This window comes from Solanum pennellii, chromosome 1 (genome assembly GCF_001406875.1).
Source record: "Solanum pennellii chromosome 1, SPENNV200".
NCBI lineage: Eukaryota > Viridiplantae > Streptophyta > Magnoliopsida > Solanales > Solanaceae > Solanum > Solanum pennellii.
In genome coordinates this window covers 102,381,297-102,393,388 of record NC_028637.1, presented here as the reverse complement: position 1 = coordinate 102,393,388, position 12,092 = coordinate 102,381,297, and the positions used below count along the sequence as shown (strand labels likewise).

The following is a 12,092-nucleotide window of genomic DNA, read 5'->3' as shown; positions in this document are numbered from 1 at the left end:
TTTTATTTTTTTTCTAAAAAATAAAGAAAAATGTTTTTTTTTTTTTTTTTTTTTTGGTTTAGTTAGGCTAATATTCTCAATTAAATTATTGTAGTTATTTGTCAATTTTATAAAAGGGAGTGTGTTTGGGAGTGGCTTTTTAAATTTTTTGTTTAATTTGTCCAATTTTTTTTCTAAAAATAAAGAAAAATGACTTTTAAATTTTTTTGTTAAATTAGGCTAATATTCTCAATTAAATTATTGTAGTTATTTTTCAATTTTATAAAAGGGAGTGTGTTTGGGAGTGACTTTTTAAATTTTTTGTGTAATTTGTCCAAATTTTTTTTCTAAAAATAAAGAAAAATAACTTTTTAATTTCTTTGTTAAATTTGGCTAATATTCTCAATTAAATTATTGTAGTTATTTTTCAATGTTATAAAAAAAAGGTTGATTGTAATTCTTTATTCCAATTTTTTTTTCTAAAAATAAAGAAAAATGAATTTTTAATTTTTTTTGTTAAATTAGGCTAATATTCTCAATAAAATTATTGTAGTTATTTTTCAATTTTATAAAAAAAAGGTTGATTGTAATTCTTTATTCCAAATTTTTTTTCTAAAAATAAAGAACAATGACTTTTTAAACTTTTTGTTAAATTAGGCTAATATTTTCAATAAATTATTGTAGTTATTTTTCAATTTTATAAAAAAAAAAAGGTTGATTGTAATTCTTTATTCCAATTTATGAATGATGAAACAAACTAGGTATGCTCAACTTATTCTGATTTCATTTTATTAAATATTCTCAAAATATTAAATAATATATAAAATGATATCCTCAAATTAAATATTTCTTTCATCAATTTTACTACCCATTGAAAATAATATCTTTCAATAACGTGGGATGACAAGAGTATATTGTTATTACTCTATGTTTCACTTTACTTGAGTTTTTTATTAAATTTTAACATATCAAGAGAGAATTTTTATTTTTTATTTTTGATTTATTACTATTAACTAATTACATAAAACATTAGATGTCAAATTTAGATTGTCAAAACATAATTAATAAGATTAATTTAATAAATCAAACTTCTAATAACACATTTTTAAGGAGAGCATCAAGTCAATATTCATTAAATAAAACAAAACAAATGAAATAATATCAAAGTTTTGTATGTATATTTTTATTTTTATCTATCTTATTCGTTTAATAAATTTTTTATTGACAAAAAAATATTCATTTATTCAGACTTAATTCTCTTTACATAAAAATATACAAAATTTTAATCCTATTCCGTATAATTATATAGAAATTAAATTTTTTTGCCGTATAATTTATAAGACACTAATATAAAAATATATAGTTATACCTAACATATAATTATATTGTTATTTTAAGTATCACATATTTAGAACCACCCATTATTAAATAGCCACAAAGGCAAACACCGACAATTATGCAAATAACCAAACAGTTCTTCTCTTTTCCAATACGTTTATTTTTTCTCACATATTATTTCTTTTTATTTGTTGTTATTTGACTTGATATATTCGTTAAAAAATAAATTATTAATATAAATATTTTATAGTATTATTTCTATTAATTATTAATAGTTAGTGTTGAATTTTAAAAAATAATAATACCAAAAAATGTATTTAATGATAAGGACAAAATATAAAAATAAAAAATTATGTTTTCCAAAGTAAAAAATAAGAATTTATTTTAAAATAGGGAAAAGAGTCAAATATGCCCCTAAACTATTCGAAATGTCTACATATATCTTCTTTTAAAGTTTGATTCACTGATGCCCTCGCGGTTCAACTTTTGATCCAAATATGCCTTTATGGGCGTTAGTTGTCATGTTGGACATATCCAACTAATTTTTCATTTCTTTATGTGATAAGGCCAAAATGACATGACAATTTCATTTGGCATTTAAAGAAATGAAAAATGAGTTGAGTATGTCCAACATGGCAACTAACGCCCATAAAGGCATATTTGGACCAAAAGTTGAATGGCGAGAACATCGGTGAACCAAACTTTAAACGAAGGGTATATTTAAATCTTTTCAAATAGTTTAGGGGCATATTTAACCCTTTTCCGTTTAAAATAAGTAATAAATAAAAACAAATTTTCTTTTTGGGAATAAATATCCTTGTTTAGCTTTTTAGGCAACCCTATTAAATATTTGTTGTTTCACGTGCCTAATGGTAGGCGAGTAGAAAAATAAGGACAGGTAAAGCTCTCGAGTGGGTCCACCTAATCTGGACTTTGCCCATATCCATTTTAGAATTGGAAAATTGTATATAACAATAAATTAATAAATTAAACTAAATGTTATAGTCACGTTTTAATTTAATTATGCCCTATAGCGAACTGCTAGTCAGTTACCTCTCTCCCTCAAACTTTCGCTCGTCACTCTCCCTTTCTCGCTCGCTTCCTCTCACTTTTATACAAATACAAATGTATAAAATGTGTTTGTATTTGTATAAAGCGAAAAAAATTGTAATCTATACATGACATCTAAGTGGCGTTTAACTGATTCTTTTAATGAGAATTAACGATAAGATATATTTAAACCGAAATATACTTCAAGAATATATTTAAGTCATTTCTCACAGTTAAAAAATATTTTTAACCCTTTTCTGAAATTTTAATAATTAGAACTTCAAAATGAACTTTGAGATTCTCGACTAATATAATTCTTTAATTATGAATAGCCCTACCCATATTGGTTTAAGCCCGACTCCAAGGACGGATAATAGTGTTTCTAGTTTCTACCATGCTAATTATACAACTTAAAAACTTGTTTGAGGATAAACGATCTTATTATACAACTTAAAAACTTCTTCGAGAATAAACAATAGAGCGGTTTCACGACCTGCAACTTGATCTTCAACAAAATAACATTCATATTCAAAAACTTAGAAATGATTTTTAAATAACTCGCAGTGCTTCTTTGAATGAGTTCAATCAAATATAGTGCATATAGTGTTAGACACAGAGACGCCAGCAGACTTTTTCACTTACATTCTAAATAACAGCAAGTAGACACAGATATTTCAGACAGATGCTTCAAATTTAAACTGTTTGAAAGTCAACTGGGAGGTGTTGTTAAACAAAGGCACGTATTGAACCAACAGAAGTCATGAAACGCTACCAATACCTATAAATTAGCATTTGGTGACAGATATACCAAAAAATAGAAAGGACGAAACCAGCATATACTTAGTACGTCAAGATTTAATGTGAACAATAAATGATAAAACCTTTTGGACAAAATTCCTTCAAGACTGGCTTAGCTCAACCAGAAGAATGGCATAACACTGTTATGTGGTTTTTATTTAAAACGGGCAAAATATGCCTTCCAAATATAAATTGAGAAATGCTACCAATGGACGACTCCTGACCACTAGCAAAAGTATTTTAATGTTCCAAAGAGATCTTCACGCAGTTGCTTCCTTCAGATAAGCAATGAGATCCGCCCGCTCCTGTGGCTTCTTCAACCCAGGGAAAACCATTTTTGTCCCAGGAATATACTGTACACAAAATGTCTCTGAGTCAGCAATTAAGCATATCATAATTCACAGTGAATACGGAAAGAAATAGTAATTCTATCAATATGGTTCTAGGCACATCCAACTGTGGCTCGTGTGGAACCACGACCACAGGCAAATTTAGGATTTGAAGGCTTTGGGTATAAACAGAGCTCAAATATAAGGTCTAAGCTAAACTTAAAATAAATATACGGGATGCGAACCCTGGTTTAGAGCTTGTTAACTCTAGCTTTTACCAATTGCACTAAGGTACTTCTATGCTTTTTATGGGTGCACTGTTACCTATTATCTTAATTTCTATCAGTTTTTCAATATATATATATATATATATATATATGTATGATTTTTTCGGAAGTTACCCCACCGTACTGTATGGGTCCGCATCTGACTACAACGGAAAATAACAATTGTGTGGCTGGTGTACACCACGTAAGCACAACAAGGGCGCAAATCAACATATATGGTTAAATCTAAAAAAGATGCCACACACTTCACTGCAGCAGTTGATTTAACCAATTGTTGTTCTTTTGAACCCGCAGAAATAAAACCCAAGATTCATTTGGGGGAGAAGTACTCCCTGTTTGTACGTGTCATTCATGCATGCTTTGAACATACATGCATCTTTTTCCACAATTATGTTCATTTCTAAAAAATATAGGAAAATAGCATAATCCCAGTCAACTCCACTAAATGGATACAAGAAATCATGGCAAAAAGACATTACTAGACTCCATTCCAACTATCTCCTCATCTAACTTTTTCTTGGTGCCACATTTTCACAAAACCTAACCACACACATCAATGTACACTTGGATATATGAACACCAAAGTTAAAGAGACCTGGAGTAAAAAAGCTAACAATCCTCCACTTTTGGATTATTAAACCCCAGCTTCTCATGGCCAAATTCTACCTTGGGATTTTTCAAGCCGAACACTATTGAAGACACAAGTAAATAAAGCCATCCTCCCATCCTCCCCTAACAACTCGCGCTTTTAGATTAGAAGATTACACACTTCAACACAATACCAAGACATGTTTTAGATTCAAGTACTGCCACACATGATCAAAATAATGGATACATGCTTGGTCCATGAAAAATATCAGAAACCCACTTCTTTATCTTTTGGCTGCGTAGGGTTGTGCGTGTGGTGTGTGCTGTGTGGGTAGGTGCTCCACACTTCCACAAATACCTATAATGCCTTAGACACTAAAGCAACCCAGTTGTTACAGATTAATGCATCTTCGATCTCACTTAAGTTAATAGTTAGATATTGCTATCTCAATGCAAAAAGCAATATCAATCTAAGCAGAGCAGTACTTACAAATTGCTGCCCATCTTATCTAATACTAGTCTGGAGGTGCAAAGATCTCATCAAAGACTAGCATCTTTTACTGATCTAATCATTTTCTGGACCCAGGAGTTATTTCGTAGATAACATACACAGACAAAACCTTGCATCAATCATTTTTCTAAGAGGAGAAAGCATCCAAACATTTGTTCATCTCCATCAATCCAGGAGGTTGTTTTCACAGATCTCTTATCATAGCTTCATTTCAGGAGGAACCAAATCAAAACTCCTCTGTACCATAAATTGTTGCTATTTCCACACCCCTGTCTAGTAGTAAAGTTCCTCCAATTGCTCTAATTCCACTTTCTCAACATCAACTTGAGACTGAGAGAGCATATATAGTGCTGCCACATAAGGGTAGAGTTACCTCAATGCTCTATCTACCTACCCATCCAATTATTTTCACGTATCTCAGCAGTATATTGATATACATCCACATCCTTCACTCAAGTGCGTAATGGGACATCCAAAAACCTGAGATCGTGACTTCTAAAAAAATTAAGTCTCAAGGACAACTAGTCATTATGATCTTTCTCGTCTGAAGGGGGGATATCCAAGTTCCATATTAAAGAAACAAGAATTGACCGCTATCCAAGTCCCACAATTAACAAAAGACTTACAAGAACTAACGGTTGTCCAAGTTCCTCAAGAAGATATGTCCATAAACCCCAAAGATCAATGAAAAGCACAGAGGCTTGCTTTGCCAGCTGAACCCTATTTTAAGTAGGCTACGGATTTCGCAAGCATAATCTACATTTAAATGGCTAGCACCTCACTCCACAAAAGAGCCTAATTTTTATATATATATTTGCAGTGCTAGCACCCAACTATAGAAAAGCTTTCAGGAGATCCAGGAAGAGGAAAAGAAAATCAAAGAGGGTCATTCTTTTAAGCAAAACAACAATGTTACGGAAGGCACACTTGAGCCCTGAAGCAAGTCTCAAGACATGTTGAGCACTTTGCCTTGCTTAATCTGAGGTTCAATTTAGTCAAACTGGAACTGTGGAACATATAGACAGCTGAAATCCAACAAACTAGAATAATTGTCTAGGAGACCTCATATGCAAGCAGAGAACACATACAAATGAAGCACTAAGACCACTCTTCACAACACAAAATCAAAGGCATACACACACATATGAATCTTACCTTCTTCGGGTTGAGCAAGTAGTCATATAATGTGTTCTCCCCCCAGTTCACAGCCATATTTTTGTTTGCATTGGAGTATGAGTAACCTGCAGTTGTACCAGATTGTCTACCAAAAAGCCCATTCAAGTTGGGTCCTGGATTTGGAATAAAATTGGACGTGTAAGAAAATTTTGAATGTGCATATAGCAGACATAGTTCCCGTCTCTTTTGCAATAATACATACACAGGTAGGAAGGCCATAAAGTAAATTGTATGCTCAAGTATGAGCCATAAGAGAATACAGCAAGAAAGAATCCAAGCAGAGACAAAAATGATGATGACTCAAAATCTTTAGAAAAAGCTTAAAAGGATCCAACATTTTACAGTAATTAGAATGTTAACACCTCCCAAACTACTCAAACTATCATCGACCCACAACCCGAGCACTTCTAGTTAATTCAACAATTCATGCACACATGAGATTAATCGAACATCTGGCTAGCACAGCTCAAGTAAGTTCGCAGCAGTTTCCTATTCATGACCACCTTAAATTTATTCTACAAATATAATGCACTCACAATTCTATCAGAAAATCTTGGGACTTACAATGGATAAAAAGGGAGAAATTCTAGAAGCATAAACAATAAAAAATGTCAAGCTAATCAACATACACAAATAAACTCCATTGAGGAACTCATCGAAGGAAACTGATGGACCATGAATATTCACTAGTTACACGCTCCATTCTAAAAACTAAAAAAAACAAGTTGTTTAAACCGTATCCCATATGACCTACTCTGCTGGATTAAACTCCAGGAGAGAATCTCTTCCTCCTGCTCTCAGTACCTAAACTAATTTAATCCATTGTCTATAGGTCAGCTCTCAATAACACCACAGCTTCAACAGTCCTCATAAAACCATTTTAAACTAAGACAAACACAACAACTAGTTAGATCAAAGGCGTCTAGAAATCAGTTCAGACATGTGGACAACGAATCAACAATCAAAAGCTCAGATCCATGCTATGGATCAGAGGCTGATAATCAAAAAAAAGAGCAAAAAAAAAACTGCTTAGAAAATCAGGTTACAAAAAATTCAACAAAATCAAAACACTATGATTTTATAATCAAACAGATCTATAGCAACCAAAATTACTCATATATATGAAAGGCAACCATAAACCGCGCCACAAATCCACCTGACATGTAAATCTAATACACATAGAACACAGATCTATAATAAACAATAAGCGATGAATAAACACTCATAACAAAAAACACCATAGAAACTCAGAAAACATAATTTAGCGTATAGAAACAGAAAAAAAAGTATCCACCTTGTTTGTGACCAGCTCCTTTATCGACGGTGTGACATTGAGCACACTTGGTCTTGAAGATCTTTTCTCCGGCTTTAGGGTTACCTGGTGGTGCTTCCCCGAAAGATGCCATTTCTGCGACTTTCTACACACAGAGATGAGAGAGAGAGAGAGGTTTGGCGGTGAGAAATAAAAATAGGGAAATTTTTGGGTTCGATATTAGGGTTCTATAAATAGTCTTAAAACTTTTCGGGTTAGTGAAAATGAAAAGTGGAACGTGTCTTGAGGGCCGCGGCACGCGTAGACTATTTTAAAATGACAAAAACACCCCTAGCTTCTTTTTATTGACTTCCTTGAATTGTCAACAAAGTTTTACTGTAAGGGCACGTTTGGACAAAACTTTTGTTTTTGCTTTTCTTCAAAGGATTTTCTTTTTCCTTCTTCATTTCAAGTTGAAATAATTGACTGTAGAGCCTAAAGGATATAAAATGTTGATAAAAATTTTAAAATAGTATATTTAAATTTTTATTTTAATTAAAATAGTAAAATTTCTGAAATAGCAGCGATATAGTTCGCCTGAAAAAATAAATTATTGTTATAGCAGCAATTTGTAAAATTTAATTTTTTTTTCAAAATTTTTTTTAAAGAAATTGCTACCAAAGCAGCGATTTTCAAAATAATTTTTTTAAAATATTTTTTTAGTAAAACACTGCCCTTAAAAAAATTTTATTATTATTTATTTGAATTTTAAAAAAAAATTAAAAGCAGCGATTTGTATAAAAAAGTTGAAACCTCAAGTTGATACAACATTAAAAAAAGTAAAAAACATTGATACAAATCACTGCCCTTCAGCGAATTGCTATTAATTTTTTTAAAAAAAAATCAAATAAATAATTAAAAAAATTAAAGGCAAATTGTTGCCTAGGCAGTGTTTTATTAAAAAAATTATTTTGAAAATAGCTGCTTTGGCAGCGATTTCTTTAAAAAAATAAAATTTTGCAAATCTTTTCGACGAACTAAATCGCTGTCATTTCAACAATTTTACCGTTTTAATTAAAATAAAAATTCATATATCATTTTAAAATTTTTATTAACATTTTATACTTTTTAGGCTCCAAAATTTAAAATAATTGTCTTTTCCCAAATATAATAAATACTCCATATTTTTTTCGTAAAATATATGTCCAAAAAGGGACAACACTTGCAAATGAACAAGTTTCTCTTCTTCTTACTTCACGTATGTTTTTAATAAATAGTTTAGAGGTATTTTATGTGATAGAATTACATATTGTTATGCCAATGAATAAGACTGAATTTAAAATCATATAAATAACAAAGAGTGAGAGAATATTATAATTTAGATTAAGATACGTGTTAAATATTCATTTTCTTTTAAAATTGATTGTTAGAATATGGTGATGACTTAGGTTATATTACACTTAAAATGTATAAAAATCATCAGTCTCATCATTTTAAAGTTCTTTTCTTGTTACGTTTATTAAAATATTTTATTTACTTAAAAATGGATTTGATAAAGTTTAATTCGGCTTCTTCTACTACTATTACTACTACAAAAATCTGGTTCAAAATTGATATATGAAAAAATTCCATGAATATCAGTATATATAATAACATTTTGAATGACTCAAACTCTGTTACGCAAAATTGTATATAATCTTATTAGTTAAAGGTTACGATCTTGAGCTTTAGTTCAACTTGTTCAATGAATAATACTCTTCTAGTACATGCTTATGCTTATGTATCAACAAAAGAATAGTACATAATAAGGTTTATGGTTTTATTAAATTAAATATAATGGATCTACAATTGCTAAGTTATATATGTCGGCTAGCCAGCCATATTTCTTCACAACGAAGCAGTCTATGAACTGACCAACAACTTGTTAATATATTTAATTCTTTTGAGTTGTCATATTATTTTTAAAGAAAAAAATTTGTTTTAACTATCTGGAAGAGATATGGTCAGCAGTTTACATTAGTTTCTTAATTACTCATTATGGTGGAACTAATCCAAATTTTATGAATAAGATTTAGATTTTATTTTTATATTCGTACATTAATATTCTAGTATTTATTTTTCCTTTTTATTAAAACTTAACAAGGGTGATATTATTTACGTATACACTTAACAGTGTGCTACATGCCATGCATGTTGATTACAAATTAAACTTTTTTTTTTCTTCATAAAACATCTGCTGTAGAACAGGAAATGTTTCTTTCAAAAAGTTTACATTTAATATTTTCAATTATCCAACTGGAGCTTTCGAAATCGGAGTTCACACACTAAGGCCCGTTTGGACTTAATTATTTTTGAAAATTCAAAAAGCAGCATTGATTTTATATTGAATTGATCTATATATTTTTTGACCAGTATTAAACACAGATCCAAATAACTTTAACTTCCAAGGAGTACTATTTTCCAATCCCCTTTTCTGGGTTAAATATCACATTATTTATGTTCAGACTCATATTTAAAATGCTCTTTTAACAAATTAACTGTCTACCTGAGCTTTTTTTTTTCAAAAACACCAGAAGTACCATATGAAAACACTGTCTTCTCCTTGCACTATTCTTTTCTAACAATTTCTTCTCAAATAATACTACCAAACACTTCATCTGAAAAAAATAACTTAGAATCAAGTAAATATGTGGGGATTTAGCATAGATCACAACATCGATTTATCGAGTAATCAGTTGATCAGGAAAACTTGATAACTACCTGGAACAATGTACCCAGTTTTACTAGTTAGAACCTTGGGGGGGAAATTCTGGTTCATATAATAGCCATTTTCCATAGGTGTATATGCAAGCTACAACTACAGTAACTAGGAAGAAGACACAAATACAAGCACCATTTTGTTAGATTTCACCTCTCAAATCTTGTTTGCGAGTCCTAGTTATTAATCAAAAATGTACCAAACATCAGAATCACTCAGATATAATGAACACAAACAATTTAAAACACAAAAAAGTGACCTTTCAGTTATCCACCACCGTAAAAGTAATAGGAGAATACAAGAAAGATACAGCTCAAGAAAACTATAAGGGACCTTGAGCTTGTGATGGTGGAGGAAGCATAGGCCAGCCAAGAAGTTGAGGTGAGCCAGGAGGTGTTGAGTGCTGACTAGGAGAGAATACACTTAGTTCCACAAAAGCCACCCCTGAGGTTGCATCCTTGTCCGTTGTTCGAAAGGAGATGGATCCTCTCTTTGTTGAGGCACCTGAATTTCTCCCAGGACTGCTCACCATACTTCCTCCGAGGGTGCTTTGGTTAGCAATTAGAGAAACCATATCATTTTGTTCATCACTTAACCTTCTCCTAGACTCTATATCCCTCTCTGAGCTCTTCTTCAGTGCTAAACAATCCCGCATGGGCATGACAATGAGCATGAACATGCCCATCCCAATACAAAAAAAGAAGGAAACAAAACCCACAAATGCAAGAGCTTGAAAAGGTAAATGTTCTGGCAGTGTTCTAACAGTTAAACCAAGCAATAGAACCCTTATAGGAAAGAAAGCTGAAACTGACAACACTAGCATGTATACTCTCTTCTGCAGACTCCTATTGATAACGAAATGCAGGATTCTTCCACCAAGCCAGAACAAATATGAAGTTAGCATGATGGCAAAAAGACCATGGCAGAAAGTACTCAACAAAGGGTAAGTGCACAGGGCAACATCATCTTCAGATTGTTTGACTGGACTAGTGAAATACTCTGGCAAGTGTTTCAAGCTATTCTTCTCAAGTTGTGGTCCAGCCAAAATAAGCACGAGCTGTAGAGCAAAAACTGGGAGGCAAAAAAGAAGTATGTATCCGACTGTTTTGCCATTCCATTTCTGGCTTAAAGTTCCTGACTTTTGTAAGGATGCCCGAAGGAGAAACACAACGGTTAGGTACAGGCAAGGTTCTGCAAAACCTAAGCTCGAAACAATATAACACTTGCAAACAGTTTCCTGCCATCTGAAACCAAAAGCACTCAACAATCTTCCTTCCCCTCTAATCAAGTTAAGCCGAACAACCTCTCCAAATCCCCACCAAATTGCAAACAATATAAATACAATCCGGATAATCCAAGGACCATGAAAATAACCAAGCTGATTGTAACCTTGCCCGCGAATCTTCGTATGAAAGTATATCAAGTACAATATACAAAACAACCCAGCAAGTACCAAAATCGAAACAAGTATAATAGTAATTACACCTAGTGCATCAACAGCAAATCTCGAATAGGGCATTACCCAAACCACAAATTGCACGCATGCTCTCTGACAGCATGGAGACCTGAAACCCCTCAACCACCTAAAACCCTCCCTCCTCCCTCCTCCTCGAAAATCACAGATTTAACTCCTCTCAATCTCTCCACCTCAAAACTACCATATATCAACAGTCTCGAGATCTAATCACCAACCACCCCGCACACCAAAAAACACCAATTCCACCCTCCTTTTTACAAACTTCTTCAAACAATGAACTCTATCTATGTTCAACGTGATTCCCCTAAAAACAAAACCGTACACAAAATGATCACAATCTAGACATAGATAAAGTAGAAACAGTGCATTTATCTCTAAACAAACGCTAAAGCAAAAAACAGTACAGATATACATGCAAAAATTAGATCAAACGAAAGCTTACCAAACGGAGAATCTTGATCTGAGAAACACAAATCCTGAATCTTCTTGTATCCAGTGAGAATCGGAAGAAGAAGAAGAAAAAAAACCCTAAGCACAGAAGAAGAAGAA

At 32.0% G+C, this 12,092-nt stretch overlaps 2 protein-coding genes across 2 annotated transcripts in view; both read right to left on the bottom strand.

The window, feature by feature from the left end:
• Positions 1 to 3,125: 3,125 nt before the first annotated feature.
• LOC107008378 (cytochrome c) lies at positions 3,126 to 7,540 on the bottom strand. Its single transcript, XM_015207386.2, has 3 exons — positions 7,351 to 7,540; positions 6,036 to 6,169; positions 3,126 to 3,518 (listed from the first exon to the last, which is right to left on the bottom strand). The coding sequence occupies exons 1-3, from the start codon at positions 7,460 to 7,462 to the stop codon at positions 3,426 to 3,428; spliced, it is 339 nt and encodes a 112-aa protein (XP_015062872.1). The 5' UTR covers positions 7,463 to 7,540; the 3' UTR covers positions 3,126 to 3,425.
• Positions 7,541 to 10,192: 2,652 nt separating this feature from the next.
• LOC107002424 overlaps positions 10,193 to 12,092 on the bottom strand; it is an 8,102-nt gene continuing 6,202 nt past the window's right edge. The window contains exons 2-3 of the mRNA XM_015200453.2: positions 11,986 to 12,071; positions 10,193 to 11,847 (exon numbers count right to left, since the gene is read on the bottom strand). Coding sequence (XP_015055939.1) covers positions 10,389 to 11,585 — 1,197 coding nt within the window. The 5' untranslated portion in view covers positions 11,586 to 11,847; positions 11,986 to 12,071 and the 3' untranslated portion in view covers positions 10,193 to 10,388. The remainder of the gene's footprint in view (positions 11,848 to 11,985; positions 12,072 to 12,092) is intronic.

Excerpts from the sequence above, each read along its gene's own strand:
- LOC107008378 (XM_015207386.2), bottom strand. The coding sequence starts at position 7,462 with ATGGCATCTTTCGGGGAAGCACCACCAGGTAACCCTAAAGCCGGAGAA. Across the intron at positions 6,170-7,350 it reads AGGAGCTGGTCACAAACAAG|GACCCAACTTGAATGGGCTT; the intron begins GTGGATACTTTT and ends TTCCAAATCCAG. Across the intron at positions 3,519-6,035 it reads ACTTGCTCAACCCGAAGAAG|TATATTCCTGGGACAAAAAT; the intron begins GTAAGATTCATA and ends TTTTGTGTACAG.